Below are 19,761 nucleotides of genomic sequence, written 5' to 3'. Positions count from 1 at the left end.
CCCCCCCCCCCGCCCACTGGGGATGGAGCCCACAACCTGGGCATGTGCCCTTGACCAGAATCGAACCCGGGATACTTCAGTCTGCAGGCTGATGCTCTATCCACTGAGCCAAGCCAGCTAGGGCTATGTAAGCCTTTCAAAAATATGGTCCATTATAATATACATTTTAATGTTCAAAAATAGTTTTTTTTGAGGGTAGGCATCTAATTTTTATTTTTCAATTGGGTGACAACAGTGTGATAGAATATTATATTCATTACTATAAATAATTTCAAGCTAGGCATGAATCTCTGTACAAGCTTTTAAATGACCTATAGGGACTTTTTCAGAACCTCATGCTAAACCCAGCAGGGCAGTGGCAGGCCGCGTGGAGAGCGCTCTGGGCCTGCAGTGGAGGGTCTGGCCAGTCTGAGCCTCCCGCCTCCTGGGGGAGTGGTCGGGAGCCAGGCCATGGGAATTAATGGGAATTAACCTGCCTTATCCACCCCACAGGGTTACTGGGAGGGTCACATGGCATCATGTATGAAAAACACTATATAAATTAGAAAGCACAATATAAATGTAAACTAATAATATTTGTGTGTAATCTGACCTCTGCACATTGAACTGAATATGAAATCAGTGAACCTGCACATTACTAACATCTGCCCCAAATACTACTAGCCATTTGAAACAGCACCTGTGCATGCAGCGTTGTGGATTTAAGCATCTCTGAGCCCGAGGAAGGAGGGTGGCAGTGAGAAATGGCAGCCCGGACCGCCATTGGCCAGATGAGCTGCGGGGAGGGGCTCCGGGGATGCTGGCAGTTTGGGTCTTCAAGGCAGCGATTAGTCAGTCGCCTTTTTATCTCCAACACCTAATGCAGTGCCTGGGACGTGCCGGCACCTAACTTAATAAGTAAGTGACCTTACTTGCTGCCCTGAAAAGTTTATTTTTTAAATATATTTTTATTGATTTCAGAGACAGGAAGGGAAAGGGATAGAAACATCAATGATGAGAGAGAATCATTGATCGGCTGCCTCTTGTATGCCCCCTACTGGGGATCCAGCCCACAACCCAGGCATGTGCCCTTGACCAGAATCGAACTGGCTCCTGGGTTGACATTCAACCCCTGAGCACACAGGCTGGGCCAGGGGTTTTTGATTAGAATAGTAAGTCAGCTGAGAAAAAGTTAATAACAACAACTTACATACACAGTGCTTTATAGCTTACAAACATTCATATGGATTATGACATTTAACTCCTAAGTAATCCTCATTTCACAGTAAGAAAACTAAAGGTCATAAAGCTATTTAAGGATGGGGCTGGGTCCCAAACCCAAACTTTTTCACATCAAGTCCATATTTCTTCCTACTATCCAATGTTGCTTCTGAATAAAGGCAAACTGGCATCCTAAAATCAAGATCTTTATAATCCACTTATTAGTAACACCTTTTACTTAAAACAACTACAACTGACTTTTAAATCTGCATCAGAGATAGGAAGATCCCATTTGGAAATAAAGTGGGCAGGAGATACATCTGAACTGTGAAGAAGACGCCTATAGTAACAGGGTTAAGCTAATAGGAACCTCCACAAACCTCTCTCAACCGGATCAAAAAAGTAGCCCCCCTCCTTGAGGCTGTCGAACACGGAGGGCAGCAGGTCGGCCAGGTAGCGCTGCGAGAAGGCGCGGGCAGCGATCTTCTGCGAAGTCTCCTTGTGCTTGTGCATCACCTCCCACTGCTGCTGCTTCCGGCGCTCCTGCAGGACAGACCCCAGCATTCATGGTTACTCAGCGGTCACGACCTCCCCAATCCTGAAGCGAGTTCGAGGGAGAATTTGGACTTATATTTGTATCAAAAGAACGGACAGCAAGATGTCTATTAAAGGTTCCTAGTTTCCATCAAGATGGTAATGAATTTCAACAGCTAGTAGGTACGGTCAGTGTTCATTTTATATTTGTAAACAAATAGCGTAGCATTTGCACAATCTTAACCATGAGCCGTATGCTCTTCCCACTTGGGAGGGAACTGAAAGTCCATTTGATTAGGCACCCAGTGGCCTATCCCAGCAGCTAAACCTTTCTGCGCAGTCAGGGGGGCCCTGGGAAGCTGTCTGGGCTGTGCCAGGTGTCCCGGCGCTCCGTCACCATTCATTCTCCCAGTGTGAGCCAGACACACCAAGCCTCCTGATCCTAGCTGGAGGTTAGGGCATATTTTAAAAATTGGATTCTAAAGGTTTCCTTATGAAAGGCTGTAAAAACCTATAATTTTAAAGATGTTCTCTAAGGACCCAAGTGGTTCTGGTGTATTTCTAAGGATAGGAGAGGGTCTAGCCCAGCCGTGGGCAAACTACGGCCCGCGGGCCGGATTCGGCCCATTTGAAATGAATAAAACTAAAAAAAAAAAAAAGACCATACCCTTTTATGTAATGATGTTTACTTTGAATTTATATTAGTTCATACAAACACTCCATCCATGCTTTTGTTCCGGCCCTCCGGTCCAGTTTAAGAACCCATTGTGGCCCTCGAGTCAAAAAGTTTGCCCACCCCTGGTCTAGCTGCTGAGAAAGACCCAGAACCCTGCACAGATCCTCTGTGTCTTATCGCCCCCCATTCAGATACACTTACCTTTTCCGTCCACACCTCCTGCCACTAACTTTTGGCAAATTGGTCTGTTCTTTCACTGGGGCTCCTGCTAGTTAAGAGTGCCTTGCACTGGGACACACGTAAGTTAAATAACCTAGGAATTGTTGGTACTCCATTTAGGTGCAGTTTCCTATGCTGGGATTTAAAAAACATGACTCAGCTCACAAAGGACCTATGATCTGAGAACAGGAGAGACCTGAACAAATACTACGCGTCTTTTCTAGCACATTTCCGAAGACCTTTCCGCTGGAACAGACCACGTGCCGTTTTGAACACACTTGTTTCACAGCCAAGGGCAGTCTAGGAAGGAATCGGAACCGACCTTTTCCTCCCGGTGTCGCCTCTCTTGCTCTTCCAGCCTCTGGACCTCAGCCAGCTCCACGTTGCGCAGCTCCTCAAACGCGTACTGCGTGGCCCGCAGGTCGGCCAGCTCCTCCTCTTCCATCACCTCCAGCAGAGCCTGCTCAATGGTCTTTCCCACCAGGACTTCCAGCATCGGTTTCACTTCCAGATCAAAGTCAAAGAGCTTAAATGCACAAAACAAAGCAAACGTCACATTTTAATCATGAACCAAACGCTCAATGACAAGACACCCAGAACGGCAGTCTGAGCGTCTGTGTGCCAGACCTGCGCCGGGCCTTGTCTGTGGTTCCCAGTGCTCACAACGGCCTTGCAGGCACACAGAGGAGCATTCTGTTTGCGGGCAAAATTAAGTCAGAGTTACAAAAGGATCCATGCCGTCTTCAAAATGAACCCTGATACTCAACAATTTTAAGGTCAGACTCTAAATCCCAAGAGAAATATCCTTCCCTTCCCTTCCCTTCCCTTCCCCTCCCTCCCTCCCTCCCTCCCTCCTTCCCTCCCTCCCTCCCTCCCTCCCTCCCTAAATCCCAAGAGAAATATCCTTTTCTTTCTTTCTCTTTTTAAAAATATTTTATTGATTTTTTACAGAGAGGAAGGGAAAGAGATAGTTAGAAACATCGATCAGCTGCCTCCTGCACACTCCCTACTGGGGATGTGCCCGCAACCAAGGTACATGCCCTTGACCGGAATCGAACCTGGGACCCTTGAGTCCGCAGGCCGATGCTTTATCCACTGAGCCAAACCGGTTAGGGCTATCCTTTTCTTTCTTATTCCCTGCCTTTTCTACTAAATTTTTACTGGTTGCTTTTGATAACAGTTGAAAAACCAAGGAACAAGAATAATGGGCATTATGGTGATTCATCTCTAGGATTTAAAGACAAAATATACTTTTCTATGTAGCTTATGAAGACTTATTTGACTTCTAAATTTCAATGACGGTTCTTTCAAGTTCCTTCAAGTCTTCATCCTCAGTTAAGTCATTATGCACAGAAGCATTGCCTTCTCTTCTTACATTTCAGAACACATTCCACATTGATATGAAAATGTAATTATTTTAGAACTTTTTGACGTAGATTACCTTCATAAAAGTTATATAATCTATAAGCAACTAACAGAGTCTTTTATCTCAGAGATACTATTTTTCCTTATTTGGTACAAGTCTACTTATACTCATACATTAAGCAAGAATGCAGACACATAAAAGCAAAAAACATTGCTAATGATTTTTATCTCTGATCAGCAAAGAGGGGAAATCAGAACATGGCATTTAAAAATATTTCTGGGTACTTCAGGATAAAACTATTAGAGATAAATTTGGAAAGAAATCCAGTGAGTAGAATCTTTTTGATTGTGCAGTGGTTTGTATTCCTATTAAGATTTTAACTAAGCCTAACTTTACCTATTTATAATGAAGACAGAAGAAAGTCCAAATAACGTACTATACCTCTCCTTCTAGGATTTGGGTGGCCACATCTTGGCCAGTTTTGGCAGGAATAAAGAGTGGTGTTGGTGGTTTGTCCAAAAATGCATCTGTCTGGCATTCCATATCAGCTTCTATTATGCGGTCAGCAATTTCTTCAAGGTATAATTCTAAGAGAATACCATATACATTGAGTTTGACATTCTGGTCTATTTCAAGCATATATCTGTATCTGAAACTTCAGCTCCTTCAAAATAGAATTAAATGGATCAGAAAATAAGTCTTAGAAAGTGCTGAAATGGAGTATTCAATTCACATGTTGTACTAAGCATTTTTATATATTTGGAAGACCAGAGAGTCAGTCAGGCTAGAATATACTGAATGTCAAGAAAGCACTGAGCTTTATATTTGAAAATGAAACTAACACCATAGATGTATATAAGATGCAAAGTATAATATGAGATGGAAAGCTAATAATCCTATAAAATTGAGTCCTAAGATAATAAACATATAAAGATTTGAAAATTCCTGTATATTTAAAAGTGTTATGCCCCAGGTATAGTCTCTGAGATATAGGAAATACTCAACAAAAGGTGGCTACTGCTGTATCACCTAATATGCTGATGATATAAACGTTAAAATGAATCTCTCACAGAATGACAACTATATGGGCCAATCACAGACTTACTCATTCTAGACTTGGCCTCGAGGTAGGGAAGAAGCATGTAATAATGGTTCTCCTCCTTTTGCCTTTACTTCCCGGAAACAGCTCTGATGAACATGCTCACCATCGTGGCCGGGTGCAAGGGGCACCTTGAGTGGTTACGTGGCCGTCCATGGAAAGCACCAAGTACTGTCTGATCATCAAGATTCTGTCAACCACATGGCTAGACCCTTGGGTCCGGGAAGCCCCTCCAGCTAAGAATAGTCAGCCCGGCAGGAAAGGCCTGGCGCTCGCTGGCGGGGGCCACGCGGCCCGGGAGCACGTGAGTGAATAGAACGGTGGGGAGGACAGACGAGGCCGAGGCCGTGTGACAGGTGGAGGGCTCAGAGCTGAAAGGGCTTATCCCTCTCACGAGACAAATAAAATGCCCAAACTAACTACATCGCTCTCCTCTCCTGTGAGTCCAACAGTGATGCATGTTGGACTATAAAAAAAAGTGAGAAATAATCCCAGTTTGAAAATAAATATGTAAAAGGGCTAAGAGAGAATTAATCTGGTCATAAAATTCTTTTAAAAAATCTCACATTGCCATGTGTAGCCAACATAATAATGATACACAACCTAGGAATTTTTTAATGAATTGCCTTCTACTAAGTGACGGGGGAAGTACTGGGGAGCATAACAGACACCTAAATAACAGGAAGGCCAAACAACCAGAACTGGCAGGAAACAGCAACCGAGGAGCCAGCGGCCACGGCCCAGCCACGTACCTGTCTGCACGTCCACGTGCTTCCTGCCCTCCACGGGCTCCGGCGTGCGCGGTCGGAGCTGCTCCTGGGCTCGCTTTTTGGCAGCCGCCCTCTTCTTAGTCTCCTGGGCCTTCTGAAGATGCTCGTCAATGGTCTGCCCGCGCTGAGAGTGACGGAAAAGGGCCTACAATTTAGAAACTATTTCTCAAAGCAAACAGAAGTGCATTGCAAAAGTGATTCCTGGGGAGAAGCAAAGCGCCCGGCATCACGGCTTCCTGAGCAGCAGGGACCTGGGGATGGAAATGTCACTTGCACTCTGCCAGGTGACTAGGAAGGTGTCTGACAAAGCACAAAAACAACTCGAAAGTTCGACTACGAAGTGGAATAAACAGTGCAGAATCTTATCCAATAAATCCTTTTCCTCATTCAAATATTTTTAGCAGGATTTCCTCTCATGCCTAGTAACCTAGTATCCTATCTAATAAAGAGGGAACATGCTAATTGACCCTCACACCCTCACAAAGATGGCACCCACAGCCAATAAAGAGGGGATATGCTAATTGACCGTCTCACCCTCAAAGATGGCGGTGCCCACAGCCACAAGATAGTGGTGCCCAGTTCCCTTAGCCCCACTGGGGCGGCAGGTGCACAGCACGGCTGGGCTCACCCCCAGGTGGGTCTGGCTGCTCCGCGTGCCTGCCTCTGGAGTCCCCCAGTTCCCTCAGCCCCCAATCCGCCCAGGGCCTCCTGATCAGGTAACCAGGGCCGGCTGAGGCTTGTGCTGCTGGTAGTGGCAGCAGCAGAGGTGTGATGGGGTTATCGCCTTACCGACTGCCAGGTCGCCTCCCGCCCCTGAGGGCTCCTGGACTGTGAGAGGGGGCAGGCCAGGCTGAGGGACCCCCCACCCAATCCAATGCATGAATTTTCATGCACTGAGCCTCTAGTACTGATATAACCATCCAGGTATAATAAATTTTAATATACAGTTAAGAAACTGAAAAGCACTAAGATTATTTTTATTTTTCAATGATGGTTGACAATGTTATTTTATATTGGTTTCAGGTGTACATCATAGTGGTTAGCTATTTATATCTTTGATTTGGGTATCAGGGCAATGTTGGCCTCATAAAATGAGTTGGGAAGTATTCCCTCCTCTTTTATTTTCCAGAAGAGATTGTGAAGAATTGATGCAAATTATTTTTTACACGTTTGGTATAATTCTCCAGTGAAACCATCCGGGCCTGGAGATTTCTTTTGGGAAACTTTTAAATTAGAAATTCAATTTCCTTCATAGTTAATAGGACTATTCGTTTTTCTAGTAATCCATTTTTTTTATTGCAACAGATTAGAGATAAAAACAAACAAACAAACAAACAAACAAACAAACAAACTGGCCCTTCACCACATGTAGTGAAAAGCTTTACTCGAGTTCTACTTACCTGCGGTTCTGTGTGTAGAGCATAAGTGTTGCCTCGGACCACCCTTCTGTCATACATGATGTTTCCGAATGGCAAAGGCTCGTCAGGTCTGTGAGAGAACAAATTCTAAATAACTGCTGGTATCTATGGAGTCAACTCGTTTTTTTGTAAGACTTAGACTAAGATGATAATATTTTAAGGAAATAGATTTTTGTTTGAGCGCAGTCCAAAAAATAAGGGGACAAATGGCTGCCACTGACGGAATGCTGATGATATGCTAAGCCTTTCACAAGTTATTTTATTTATTGCTCAAGTTAAGCTTAAAGTTGGGAAATAGAATCCTCATTTGAAAAAAGAGGAAGTAAACTCAGAAAGAAGTCTATTAATAAGTGGCCGAGCTGGATTTGGGCTGTAGAACTTTAAACTACTTACCACTAAAAACTGAAAAGGAGCCTGGCCGGTGTGGCTCAGGGGTTGAGCATCAGCCTATGAATCAGGAGGTCACAGTTCGATTCCCAGTCAGGGCCTGGGCTGCACGCTCCATCCCCAGTAGGAGGTGTGAAGGAGGCAGCCGATCAATGATTCTCTCTCATTATTGATGTTTCTCTCTCTCTCTCTCTCTCTCTCTCTCTCTCTCTCTCTCCTCCCTCTCTCTGAAATCAATAAAAAAATATTTTTAAAAAACAAAACTGAGCCCTAGACATTTGGCTCAGTGGATGAGAGCGTCAGCCTGCGGACTGAAGGGTCCCAGGTTCTATTCTGGCCAAGGGCACATGCCCAAGGTTGCGGGCTTGATTCCCTGTAGGGAGCGTCTCATCATTCCCTCTCCCTTCCTCTCTAAAATCAATAAAATATATATATTAAAACAAAACAAAACAAACAAACAAAAAAAACAAAACTGAAAAGGGGTCTGCCCTAAAGAATTGACAAAAGTTTGATTCAAGGACTAAAAAATTACATTAATAGAAACAGGCTTAATAAAATAAAACATGTTAAATTTCTCATTGTTCTTTAACTTCAAAAATCTTTTAAAATTATATTGTTTTAACCTGGAGTATAATGATCAATAGTGAAAAATACAGTTGGTATTTTCATTCAAATTTCTTTAAATGATATTCTACTTATGGTTATAAAACCAAATATCTAACTATACCAATACCAGTCTCTATCAGAAATGATGTTGAGGGGGGTACTATGCTGCTTATGCAGCACAGATCGGAACCCCACCGGATACCCTGACTTCCTATTACTGGAACCCAGCCATGCTGCACTGCTCGTCCTCCGCACGTTCCGCTCAGCTGGCCGCTCCTTCACTGAACCCTCCCTTCCAAGCCTCTGTGATACACGCACTCCCCTGATGGAGTTTCTGCTCCTCCTCCCAGTCTTTCTCAACCTGCATGGACAGCGCCTCCTGTCCTGGAGGATTTCCTTAGTGCTCAGCCTTCCCGTGTCCTTAGTTAAATTCATCCATTCTCAAGGCTTCACTTATGACCCGTATGCTTAAAACTCCAGTTTGATGTTTAGCTCAGAACTCTCCTCTGAGCTCTAACCATGTACAGCCAACTGACACGTTCGATGACATCTCACCAAGACGTCTCAAAGGCAGCCTTAACGCGGAACTATGATCCCCCCACTCCACCTGGCTGCTCCTTTCGTGTTCCCTGTTTCACTTGGCTTAACCTAGAAGCCTGGGAGTCGTCACAGTTCTCTCCTATTCCCCACCCCCTACAGCCAGCAAGTCCAATGAATTCTAACCCGCAATCTTTCTCACATCGTTCTACCCATTGCTCTACCCGACTGTCTTTTACCTGGACTATTGCAAAAGTCTCTCTTAACTGTCTGGAACAAAATCTCTCCCTCAATCTGGTCTATATATTGTAGCCAGTCAGTGGTTAGAATGGAAAAATCCAAAGGTAACTCTTACTTGATTAAAGCCTCCCAGTGCTAATTACTGTAACAACGAGGGCAAACTTTAGTTGAGCTTTATGCTATCAAAAGCCAAAAAGAGCCCTGCCCTGTTTGGTTCAGTGGATAGAGCGTTGGCCTGCGGACTAAAGAGTCCTGGGTTTGATTCCGGTCAAGGGCACATGACTGGGTTTCGGGCTTGATCCCCAGTGGGGGACATGCAAGAGGCAGTCAATCAATGAGTCTCTCTCATCATTGATGTTCCAATCTCTCCCTCTCCCTTCCTCTCTGAAGGGAGATTCAAGCCTTCCAATGGCTTGAATCAACAGATTAACAGACTAGTTCAATAATATATATATATATATATATATATATATATATATATATATATATATGTAAAAAAAGAAAAGAAAAGGAAAATGTAATTAAAAAAAAAAGCCAAAAAGAGCCTGGCTGGTATGGTTCACTAGTTCAATGTCGACTCATGAACCAGGAGGCCATGGTTTGATCCTGGTCAGGGAACATGCCTCCTCTGTGGGCTCGATCCCCAGAAGGGGACCTGCAGGAGGCAGCCGATCAGTGATTCTCTCTCATCATTGATGTTTCTATCCCTCTCTGCCTCTCCCTTCCTCTCTGAAATCAATAAAAAAATATATTTTTTAAAAGCCAAAAAAAAAAAAAAATATCCACAACACCTATTGCTGGTGAGGAGTTGGGGAAAAGGATATGTTTAAACATTCCTGGAGAAAAGGTATATTGTTCCATACCATTCATATTAAAAATATACACGACCTAAAAACCTACTCTGGAAATCTGGCTCATAAAAACAAAGAGGCCAAGCCCTAGCTGGTTTGGCTCAGTGGATAAAGCATTGGCCTGCAGACTGAAGGGTCCCAGGTTCAATTCTGATCAAGGGCACATCCCTGGTTGTGGGCTTGATCCCCAGTAGGCGGCGTGCAGGAGGCAGCCAGTTGATGATTCTCTCTCATCATTGACATTTCTATCTCTCTCTCCCTCTCCCTTCCTCTCTGAAATGAATAAAGTATATTTTAAAAAAAAAATAAAGAGGTCAATACATAAAGTTGTTTATTGAAATCTCCTCCCTCTCTATCTAAAATTAATAAAAACACATCCTCCAGTGAGAATTAAAAACAAAAAAAGAAATTAGAGCTTGTAAAAAAGTGGAAAAGATCAACTGCAGAGTAATATGTGTTGTATGATTCTATTTTGGAACTAAACCTTCTAATTAAATGTACATATGCTCATATATATGTGTACCAGCAAGGAGGTGTAGAATAGTAATATAAAATTGTTAAATCTGTTTACAACATGGAAGTGGGAGTAGAGGTGAGCAAGAGATAATGAACATTGCTTTTATTCATCCTTATTTTGTATTTTTCCTATGTTTCAAAAAGCATATACTGCCCTAACTGGTTTGGCTCAGTGGATAGTGCGTCGGCCTGCAGACTGAAAGGTCCCAGGTTCGATTCCAGTCAAGGGCATGTACCTTGGTTGCGGGCACATCCCCAGTAGGGAGTGTGCAGGAGGCAGCTAATCGATGTTTCTATCTCATTGATGTTTCTGACTCTCTATCCCTCTCCCTTCCTCTCTGTAAAAAATCAATGAAATATATTTTTAAAAAATCATTCTGAATGAATCACCAATGATTCTTATTTCATCTATTGGTCAGATTTAATAGTAATGACTTATAAGCAACCACTTAAAGGCACCAGAAAGTGTTTTTTGTTGTGTATTTTTTTAAAAGGAAAGGCAGGTTCCCTACCCTTTATTTTTAATTTAAAAAAATTGTAAAATTGATTTCAGAGAGGAAGGGAGAGAGAGAGAGAGAGAGAGAGAGAGAGAGACATTAATGATGATAGAGACTCATTGATTGGTTGCCTCCTGCACACTCCCTACTGGGGATGTGCCCGCAACCAAGGTACATGCCCTTGACCGGAATCAAACCTGGGACCCTTCAGTGTGCAGGCTGATGCTCTATCCACTGAGCCAAACCTGCTAGGGCCAGAAAGTGCTTTTGAAAGAAATGCCTTTTGAAACTGAATCCTTTATCAATATAAATAATCTCTCTCCAAGTTTAAAGTTTCTATTTTGGGTTTCTTAAAAGTGGTAAGTATTTATTAAAAATGCCTTTGTCAGAATAAGATAATTATGAATTTGGACTCAGTTTTTGAAATAAGCACCAAGAGTTCCAGTGCTGATGCCGGATCATTAATTCAGCAGTTTGTATTGAGAGCTTATTGTGCCCGGGCATGGCCCAGGTGAGATGACAGACAGAAAGGTTCCTGCTTCCACGGAATCTTCATTCTTGGGAAGTTCTGATGATTCCAAAAGTGGATGCTCATGCAAAGAACTTCAAGAGAACCATACGATTACGGTCCCTTGAAAACATAGATATCTGAATATTAGCAAATGCTCATTAATGTAAAAATACCACTTGGGGTCCAGCATGAAAGGATCACCTGATTTTTGACCAAAGCCTGGCGTGGCTCCCATTTTGGACATGCTATTACTGTGACACTTTTGTACCTGTTTCCTTTCTTTTTTAAAATATATTTTATTGATTTTTTACAGAGAGGAAGGGAGAGGGATAGAGAGCTAGAAACATCAGTGAGAGAGAAACATCCATCAGCTGCCTCCTGCACACCCCGCACTGGGGATGTGCCCGCAACCAAGGGTTGTAGCTGTTTTCTTAGTTGCATCATGGATTTATAAAACCAATTCACAGCCCCGTGGACCCAGTAAGAAAATGTATGCAAACGACTGTAGGAAGGTGCTTGACACACGGCTGGCCAACAAGAAGCATCAGTTGAGTCAAACTTTGTGAAACGGGTCAGCAATTCCCGATCCCTGACCGTTCACCGCGGGAGGACACCCAGGCCCCTCTGCCCTCGCCCCTCCGCACGCCTGAGAACTGTCGGGGCAGCACCTTCGCTTCGGGGTGTGGAGGGGAGGGAAGCGCAGAGGCAGGTGTGGCTGGGGGGCAGGCGGAGGGACCGGGGGCTCACTCACTGCTGCGTCAGGCCGTTCCGGTAGCGCAGGCGGCAGGGCGGGGCCCGGGGCCGGCTGGTGTAGGTGTAGGTGCTCATGGCCCCAGGGGCCGCGCCGGGGGTCGAAGCGCTTCGCATTTAGTGGAACCTGGCGTCGCAGCAGGTGGGCGCGACGGCGTGGTGGGGCCCGCAGAGGTTTAGGGGGTGCCAGGGCAGGGGTGCCAGGGCAGGGGTGCCAGGACGCCGGCAGAGGAGGCAGGAAGGCGGCGGGCCGGAGGGAAGTTGCCAGGGCGAGAGGTGGGAGCTGCACTCCGCAGGCTATAGCGGGAGCACAGAGCCGCCGGCGGCGCCCGCACCGGTTGCCCAGCAACCCCGAGTTCCGCCAGGGGGCGGGGCCTCCAGGCTGTTTCGGGGGCGGGTTTCGTGGGAAGGGCCCCCGGCGCTGCGCACTTCCGGCTCTTGACTCCGCCCACCGCACCTCCCCGGCAGGTGCGCCTGCGCGTTAGCAGCTCTGCGGCCAGGACGATGGGCGTGGCGCCCCCTGCGGTGTCCCTGGCGGATGCGGTGGCGGTTCCCGGCCCCGCTTCAGTGTGGCTTTGGGGCTGGTGTTGGCGCCGTTCGCCCGGGCCTCGCGCTCCCTCCCGTGGGGGCCTCCCCGCTTGTCTCTCCCGCTGCTCGTCACCCGGGCTGCCCGGGAAGGTCCAGCGCACACACGTGGCGCCCCGCTCCCCGCTCTGTTAACCTGCGGGCGGCAGGGCGCCCCTGGGGTCTCCCAGCACCCCGCCCCCCCCACCGCGCTCCGCAGCCTTGCCTGCATTCCCTCCTTCTTTCTTTCTTTTTAAAATATGTTTTTATTGATTTCAGAGAGGAAGGGAGAGAGAGAGAGACATCAAGGATGGGAGAGAATCCTTGATTAGCTGCCTGGGGCAGGACTGGGAATTGAGCTGCAGCCGGGCATGTGCCCTGGGCTGCAATCGGAGAGCCCCTCCTGGTCCGCAGGTCCCGCTCGGCCTCGGAGTTCCCACGCCTGCACCTCCGAGGCCTCCCGGTCCACCCAGGGCCGCCCACAGACATCATTGTGGGGATGGGGTGGGCGCTTTGCTGAGCCTTTGAGGCTCCTGCACCTTCATGTGTCGGCCCAGGCTCTGAAGACTTCAGTTTCGTGGGGTGGGTCTGCGCTGAAAGACCAGCAGCTTTGGTTTTCGTGTCACACTGTTAGCAATATTGTCTGTGTGTCAGTGAAGTGTGTTCCCCGAGAGCTCTAACTATGAGGCGTAGACTCTGTAACCGTAGATTATTCTCCAGAAGTGTTGCTGTTGTCTTCACTCCTCAGTGAAGTGCCTAAGGCCTGTGGCCCCGTCTTCCTACTGAGAGTGGGTGGTAGCAGTAGCACACGAGTTTACAAGTTTTTTGCCACAAGGTGTCACTAATACTTGGTTAGCTTTTAGGCGATAGAATAATTGCAGCCCAAGTGTACCTTGCATGCAGGAAATACTATTTTTATAAACTCACATTTACAAGGCAGGCCAATGAGAAGATAGTTATTTACATGGTGGAAGGCTCTCTCCGGAATGTTTGATGTGTGTACATAGCACCGCGTACGGGGAGCCTGGGCACCGGGTGGGCACCCGCAGAGCGGGCTGTGGATCGAGGGCTCTGCATTTGGAGTTGGGGACTAGAGTTGAACCACAGTTTTGCACTTGCTAGCTGTGTGGCCTCAGGCAAAATTTAAATGATTCTTTGTCTTCTTGACAAAGGCAACATTTTTGTTGTTATTTTAAAATAACAGATAATAGATACTGCTTTACTTGTATTACACAATTATTTTGCATATCAAAAGAATGTGTATAAGAGTGTTTGGAAAATTGTGAAGTATTATGTAAACAAGATTTAAAACAATTTTTATGAAATGCAGGCCTACCTTCGTAGCTATGTAGGTATGACATTAGACAGTTATACTGGTGAAGATTCTTGGTTGCACGTGGTAGAAAACCCATCTGAACTTGCTGGGCAAGAGGAGAATGTTTGACGTGTACCACGGTGGTTCCTGTGACTTCAGGAACGGCAGTGTGTGGGGATGGGGCTTCAGTCACCACTGGAGTCAGGATCTGAATGACACCAATGTGAGCACCCCCATCCTGTCCCCCATGAAAAATACTTGAAGACTTCTGCTCCCCAAGGCAGCAGTTAAAAACGAAACATTCAGTCTGGCCGGCGTGGCTCAGCGTTGAGCATCGACTTATGAACCAGGAGGTCACGGTTGGATTCTAGGTCAGGGCACATACCTGGGTTGCGGGATCAATCCCAGTAGGGGGCATGCAGGAGGCAGCCACTCAATGATTCTCTCTCATCATTGATGTTTCTATCTCTCCTTCCTTCTTCTCTGAAACCAATAAAAAAATATTTTTTAAAAATGAAAAGCTCAGTGATGAGGACTTTACGGTCCACTAGGATTTATAAGACCAACCTACTCATTTCGGACCAAAATGCAGGTGTGCGACTGGCCTGCAGAACCTCCCAGGGCTGTTCCTCCGGACGCTGCTGCCATTCCCCAGAAAACGTGTTTCTCACATCACGGCTCTACTCCATGTTTCAGAAGACATGTCATGTTTGATGACCTCTTAAAGGTGACTTGGTTCCAGTATCTGTTAATATTGGCGCAACTCTTTACCTGGTGCAGATACGATGTTCAGAAGGACCCCCCCACCCCACCCTTTCTCCAAGTGAGAGCGGAAGGGGGCCGTGTATTGATCCTTTCCATGGGCACGGTGTCACATATTTTTCTGCATCTTTTTTGACTTTTGCCTGACTTGTGGTACTTTTAGTTGGGCAGGACTAGTGAACGGTGTTTCAGTTCTCAAGCTTCTCTTTATCTTCCTTCCCCCTGGACTTGTGAATGTCCCAGCATTGTCAATGGGGGAAGGGGACAGTATTTCATTATGTACACAGGATAATCATGTCTAGAAATGTCGCTGATCTGTTGTTTTTCTGTTCCTTAAAGAAAATCTCAGAATCTCAGACACACTATCATTTCCTCTTGATCTAAGAAGTTAGTGACTCACTTCAGTAAGAAATATATCCTTAAAGGCACAGGAAAAAAAATACTAAGAATAATAACATTTCTAGTTTCTATTTCTGTGTAACTAGTTGCCCCAGAAATGAGTGGCTTAAATAATAACCATTTTCTTGTGCCCCCAGGTTCTGTGGGTCAGGAATATGGGAACAGGAAGCAGGGGGTATGCTGTGTCTCTACTCCAGGAGGTTTGGGAATGACTCAACTATTAATGTTGAAGAGAACCTCACATTTTAAACAAGTAAGCTAAAAAAAATTAACTTTTATTCTCTCAACAGAAAATATTACAAAATCATTTTAAAAAATAATTTTAAATTGATATAGAGAGAGAGAGAGAGAGGACAAGGGGGAGAGAGATAGAGTGATTGATTTGTTGTTTGACTTATTGATGCATTCGTTGATTGTTTCTTGTGTGTGCCCAGACCAGGGATCGAACCCAAAATCTTGGCATATTGGGACTACCTGGTCAGGGCCACAAAATCTTTATTTATAGGAAGAAGTGACTAAAAAGGGTATGCATCCTAAAACTGTACAAAAAGGTGCGTTATCGAACCGTCTCTGGAGTCTGTAATGTCACTCCTGGGGGCAGTGTTAATAAAAATATTGTGTAATTTTGAGGGGGATTTTGTTTGTTATCAAAATACAGCTTCATTAAATTTACAATTTATTTAATGTCAGCTTCATTACATTGACGGCGTGTGGTGTTGTTTCTCGTTCCACATAAATATTAGTGCTCACTCTTGAGTCTGTGTTGGTGACTTTCGCATTCTTTTTTCCTATAGGATAGCGGTTCTCAACCTGTGGGTCGCGACCCCTTTGGCGGTCGAACGACCCTTTCACAGGGGTCGCCTAAGACCATCCTGCATATCAGATATTTACATGACGATTCATAACAGTAGCAACATGACAGTTAGGAAGTAGCAACGGAAATAATTTTATGGTTGGGTCACAACATGAGGAACTGTATTTAAAGGGCCAGAAGGTTGAGAACCGCTGCTCTAGGAGATTGGGCTTGAAGGAGCAGAGCCCAGACCGACCCCGTTCTCCGGGAAGCTGTTGCTTGGCTCTGAGGCTCACATTCAGGGTCGGAGCTGCTCTGTTTCCCTTCCTCCCGGAGCTCAGAATGAGGTGTTTCCGATCACTTCCTTCTGATGGAAGAGCCTCCGCGGCTCCCAGGTCGGGTGAGAGGATGCTGCCCACCCCACAGGGCGAAACCGTGACTCAGAGCGTGAGCAAAGGGCGCTCAGGTCCTGGGACGTTTCCAACTCAAAACCACGCTGGGCTTTTGAATAAAAAGTAAAATTCGAAGCCAGCGGATGGAAACTTCTTGTAAGGAGATATAAAAAACCCCGACCTCTTCCTCTTCTGAAAAATGAGAGTTGTTTTTGTGAAAGGCTCTGAGCCTCGAGTAGATTTCTTTGAGATGAACCTGGCAGAAGCGATCCAACCGGGGAGTCAGGGACGTCATTCTCGGGGCAGCCCCTCGGCTCCCCCTCTGCACGCGCTGTGCCCCGGGGCCTCAGTTTCACCGGAAAAGCGGGCGCAGGCCCTCAGATCGTGCTAGAATCCACGTGGTTTTAGTTGAAAGCCCGGAGTTCCTTGGCCTTTATCTCCGATCAAAGGTAAACTTCACCCATTTTGATGGAACTTCTCTGTGGATTTAAAAGTATCTCAGGTCTGTGGAATAGAACAGATTTTATTACGGAAAAAAACCTACAACCAGCCTCGAATATGTGCCCCTCATCCCGCAGGCTGGGACGGAGGAAAAGAGCCGCCGTCAGCATGTGGCCGATCAAATGCCCACTTCCTCTCGCATTGGTGTGTGATCAGGGGCGAGTTACATCCTCTTCTCACATATAAAAACGTGGATATGAACATTCACCTCATGACGTCGTGATAATTAAATGAAATGGCAGAGAATTTAAAACAGAACAAAACAAAGAACTCCCCATCTAGTTACGGCCCCTGGCACCCACACGGAGCTCAGAAAATGCTTAAAGTAAGAAAGGAAAGAAAGGATAGCGCCCGAAATCTCCTCCCGTGGAGTCTGAATCCAGACCAGACAGAAGAGAGGACCTCAGAAGTGGGAGAGGAGGGGCCTTCGGCGGTGGGCGCTGAAGGAAGGGCAGTCGGTGGCAGCAGCCTGGAGAAATCCCAACTCAGAGAGTTTTCTGCGAGGCCGAGGTGGAAGCAGAGGAATGGCACAGGGGGGACCCTGTCGTATTTTGGGGTCGAGTTCTTTAATTCCACAGCTGCTGTGGTGCTAGGATTTCCCCTATTTCATGGGTGAAGAAAACGGGGCTCAGACTGTGGGTGCCCGGCTCCCGGTGGCACATGTGGGGTGTGGACTCAGGGGCTGTGAATTCGGGTCTCATCTCCTCCAGAGATGCTGTGGCTCCCGGGCCCCGCTCTACCGCCTGTAATAGGAGGGGGGCCGCCCCCCCCCCCCGGGTCTTTCCTCCCTGACATGGAATTTGTGCCCGGGAGTGGACGCCACGCAGGGTCTGAGTCTACAGTTAAAATAGTGCCAGAAAGTGATTTGTTTCCACCTCTAGCAAAATGTTTGTACTCTGACTCCTCAGTAATGTGCCCTCTGCAGATGGAGAGTTAAGATCTTACATAATTCAATTAAAAATCTCCAAGTATGTGAGATCCAGCTGATGTGGGTTTCTGTCTCCTTGACCTTCAGGAGGAGGGCGGTCCTGGCGCTGCCTCCAGGGAGATCACAATCAGGAAAATTCAGCAGAATTTATGTTTCTAACGGTGCGTTTGGACGACAGCGCTGGCCGTGCGTTGGCCGCTCTCGCCTATGGCCATGGGAAGCACGGGGCCTTCACTGTGGTTTGCTTTATTAGCACGACGAGCCATGGCTGCCAGGGACCCCGTGTCACCTCTGTGCTGTTTGCTGAGCAGTTTTGCTCAGCTCTGATGCGAACAGCCCTCCTTGGTTCCATCTGCAAGTCAACGTTTCTGGACCACGTCGTGGGTGGTGCTGGGGTGGGCTCAGTGTGTCACTGCAGGCGGTCACAGTGCATCACCCCTTCCCTCTGTATGGGAGGAGAGAAAATTCCCTGCCTTCCCCCAGGGGAAGAAATTCTAGTCTGTTCTGTCAGATTCCGGGACACTGAGTGCTGAAGTTTTCCCGTCTCCCGCTTGGTAAGAGGGCCGGGTCCTCCTGAGCCAGGCAGGCCCAGCAGGCGAGGCAGGGGCGCTCGGAGGCCCAGACGCCGGACACTGGCGATCAGGCGTGGATTTAGGTTGAAGCCCCTACAGGGAGTCAAGTCCCTCGGTGATGGTCCCATTTGGGACTGTGGGGCCCGAGGAGGTCTGTGGAGGACAGAAGGCTGGTTTCCTGGGTCCTTGCCTGACGTACCTGCTCGTATCACCCCCATCTCACTGTAAGCGTGCACCCTCTGTCTATGCATTAAAAACTGTCCGTGTCGTCGAGGTATTGGTAGGTATTACCTGTGAAACTTGGTGTAGTGGGTTGAATGGTGTTGCGCCCCCGCCTCCCCCCCCCAACAAATTTATTTGTTAAAGTCCTAACGCCTAGTATCTCAGAATGTGACTTTAAAGAAGAAAATGAGGTCATTCGAGTGGGCCCCAATCCACTATGACTGGTGTCCCCACAAGAAAGGGAAGTTTGGGGACAGATACACACAGAGGGAAGGCAGTGTGGGGAACAGAGAGACAACCATGTATGGCCAGGGAGAGAGGCCTGGACAGCTCCTTCCCTCACGGTCCTCAGGCACCAGCCCTGCCCACACCTCCATCTCCCTCCCAGCCCCTAACACGGGAGACGACATATTTCTGTTGTCTGAGCCACTTGCTTGTGGCGGCCCGGCAGCCGGGCGGGCCGTCCTGTTGTAAACGAGGAGTGCGCACTGCACCCTGCAGTGTTGGGACCGCCCGCCTGTCTCCACCGCTCGGAGACTGTCCGGAGACTGTCCCGGCGATGACATGTGCTTCACTGCAAGACACTCCTAATGTCTGTCAGCAAACTGTGCTACCGGCCACAGGCAGAGCTTCCAGTGACTCCTGCCTTTTCACAGTAGGAAACTGGGGTAGGGTTTTCGTGGTCTGAGCTGGGTCACGGGGAGGTCCTGTCAGTGGTAGAGTGGAGTAGGTTGGAGGCTGCCTACCTTACAGTCTTACCCATCGATTGATGAGGATTCTCTGATTCTCAATAAGAAGTTGCTAAAAACATGATGGGAAAAATGTTTTCAGTCTGAGATACTTAGCACAGCCCTGGCCACGTGGTAGAAGCTAAAAATTGTAACTATTTCTAGTAGTGTCCAATTTTGGAAAAGGATTGCTTAAGTTAGCTGTCGGGGAGGGGGGGGTGTCTGTCCTTGAAATCTATACATTATCAGTGGTGCTTAATAAAGTATTTTTAATGATATTGTTGGGCCTCAATGTGCTGCCTTCAGCAATCCGAGTTATAGCAGTTTTAACTTTGTGTTACATGATTAATAAACCACCTCTGAAAAAATAGGTCTTCACCATCTGGTAGCTAGTCTATACAGAAATAT

General features: G+C 46.8%; 1 protein-coding gene across 2 annotated transcripts in view; it reads right to left on the bottom strand.

The window, feature by feature from the left end:
• Window positions 1-12,552, bottom strand: part of RSPH3 (radial spoke head 3 homolog) — a 14,145-nt gene extending 1,593 nt beyond the window's left edge. Inside the window, exons 1-6 of one of the 2 annotated variants that reach the window (XM_006103763.3) lie at window positions 12,179-12,552; window positions 7,265-7,352; window positions 5,847-5,988; window positions 4,437-4,582; window positions 2,952-3,155; window positions 1,581-1,743 (exon numbers count right to left, since the gene is read on the bottom strand). In XM_006103763.3, coding sequence (XP_006103825.1) covers window positions 1,581-1,743; window positions 2,952-3,155; window positions 4,437-4,582; window positions 5,847-5,988; window positions 7,265-7,352; window positions 12,179-12,294 — 859 coding nt within the window. In that variant the 5' untranslated portion in view covers window positions 12,295-12,552. Of the gene's footprint in view, window positions 1-1,580; window positions 1,744-2,951; window positions 3,156-4,436; window positions 4,583-5,846; window positions 5,989-7,264; window positions 7,353-7,675; window positions 7,695-12,178 lie in introns of those variants that run through there. The other variant, XM_023744988.1, reaches the window with a different exon arrangement.
• Between the last annotated feature and the right edge of the window lie 7,209 nt (window positions 12,553-19,761).

This window comes from Myotis lucifugus, unplaced genomic scaffold, assembly GCF_000147115.1.
Source record: "Myotis lucifugus unplaced genomic scaffold, Myoluc2.0 scaffold_505, whole genome shotgun sequence".
Taxonomy (NCBI): domain Eukaryota; kingdom Metazoa; phylum Chordata; class Mammalia; order Chiroptera; family Vespertilionidae; genus Myotis; species Myotis lucifugus.
Note: the sequence above shows the minus strand (reverse complement) of the source record. Positions and strands in the feature narration are given on the sequence as shown.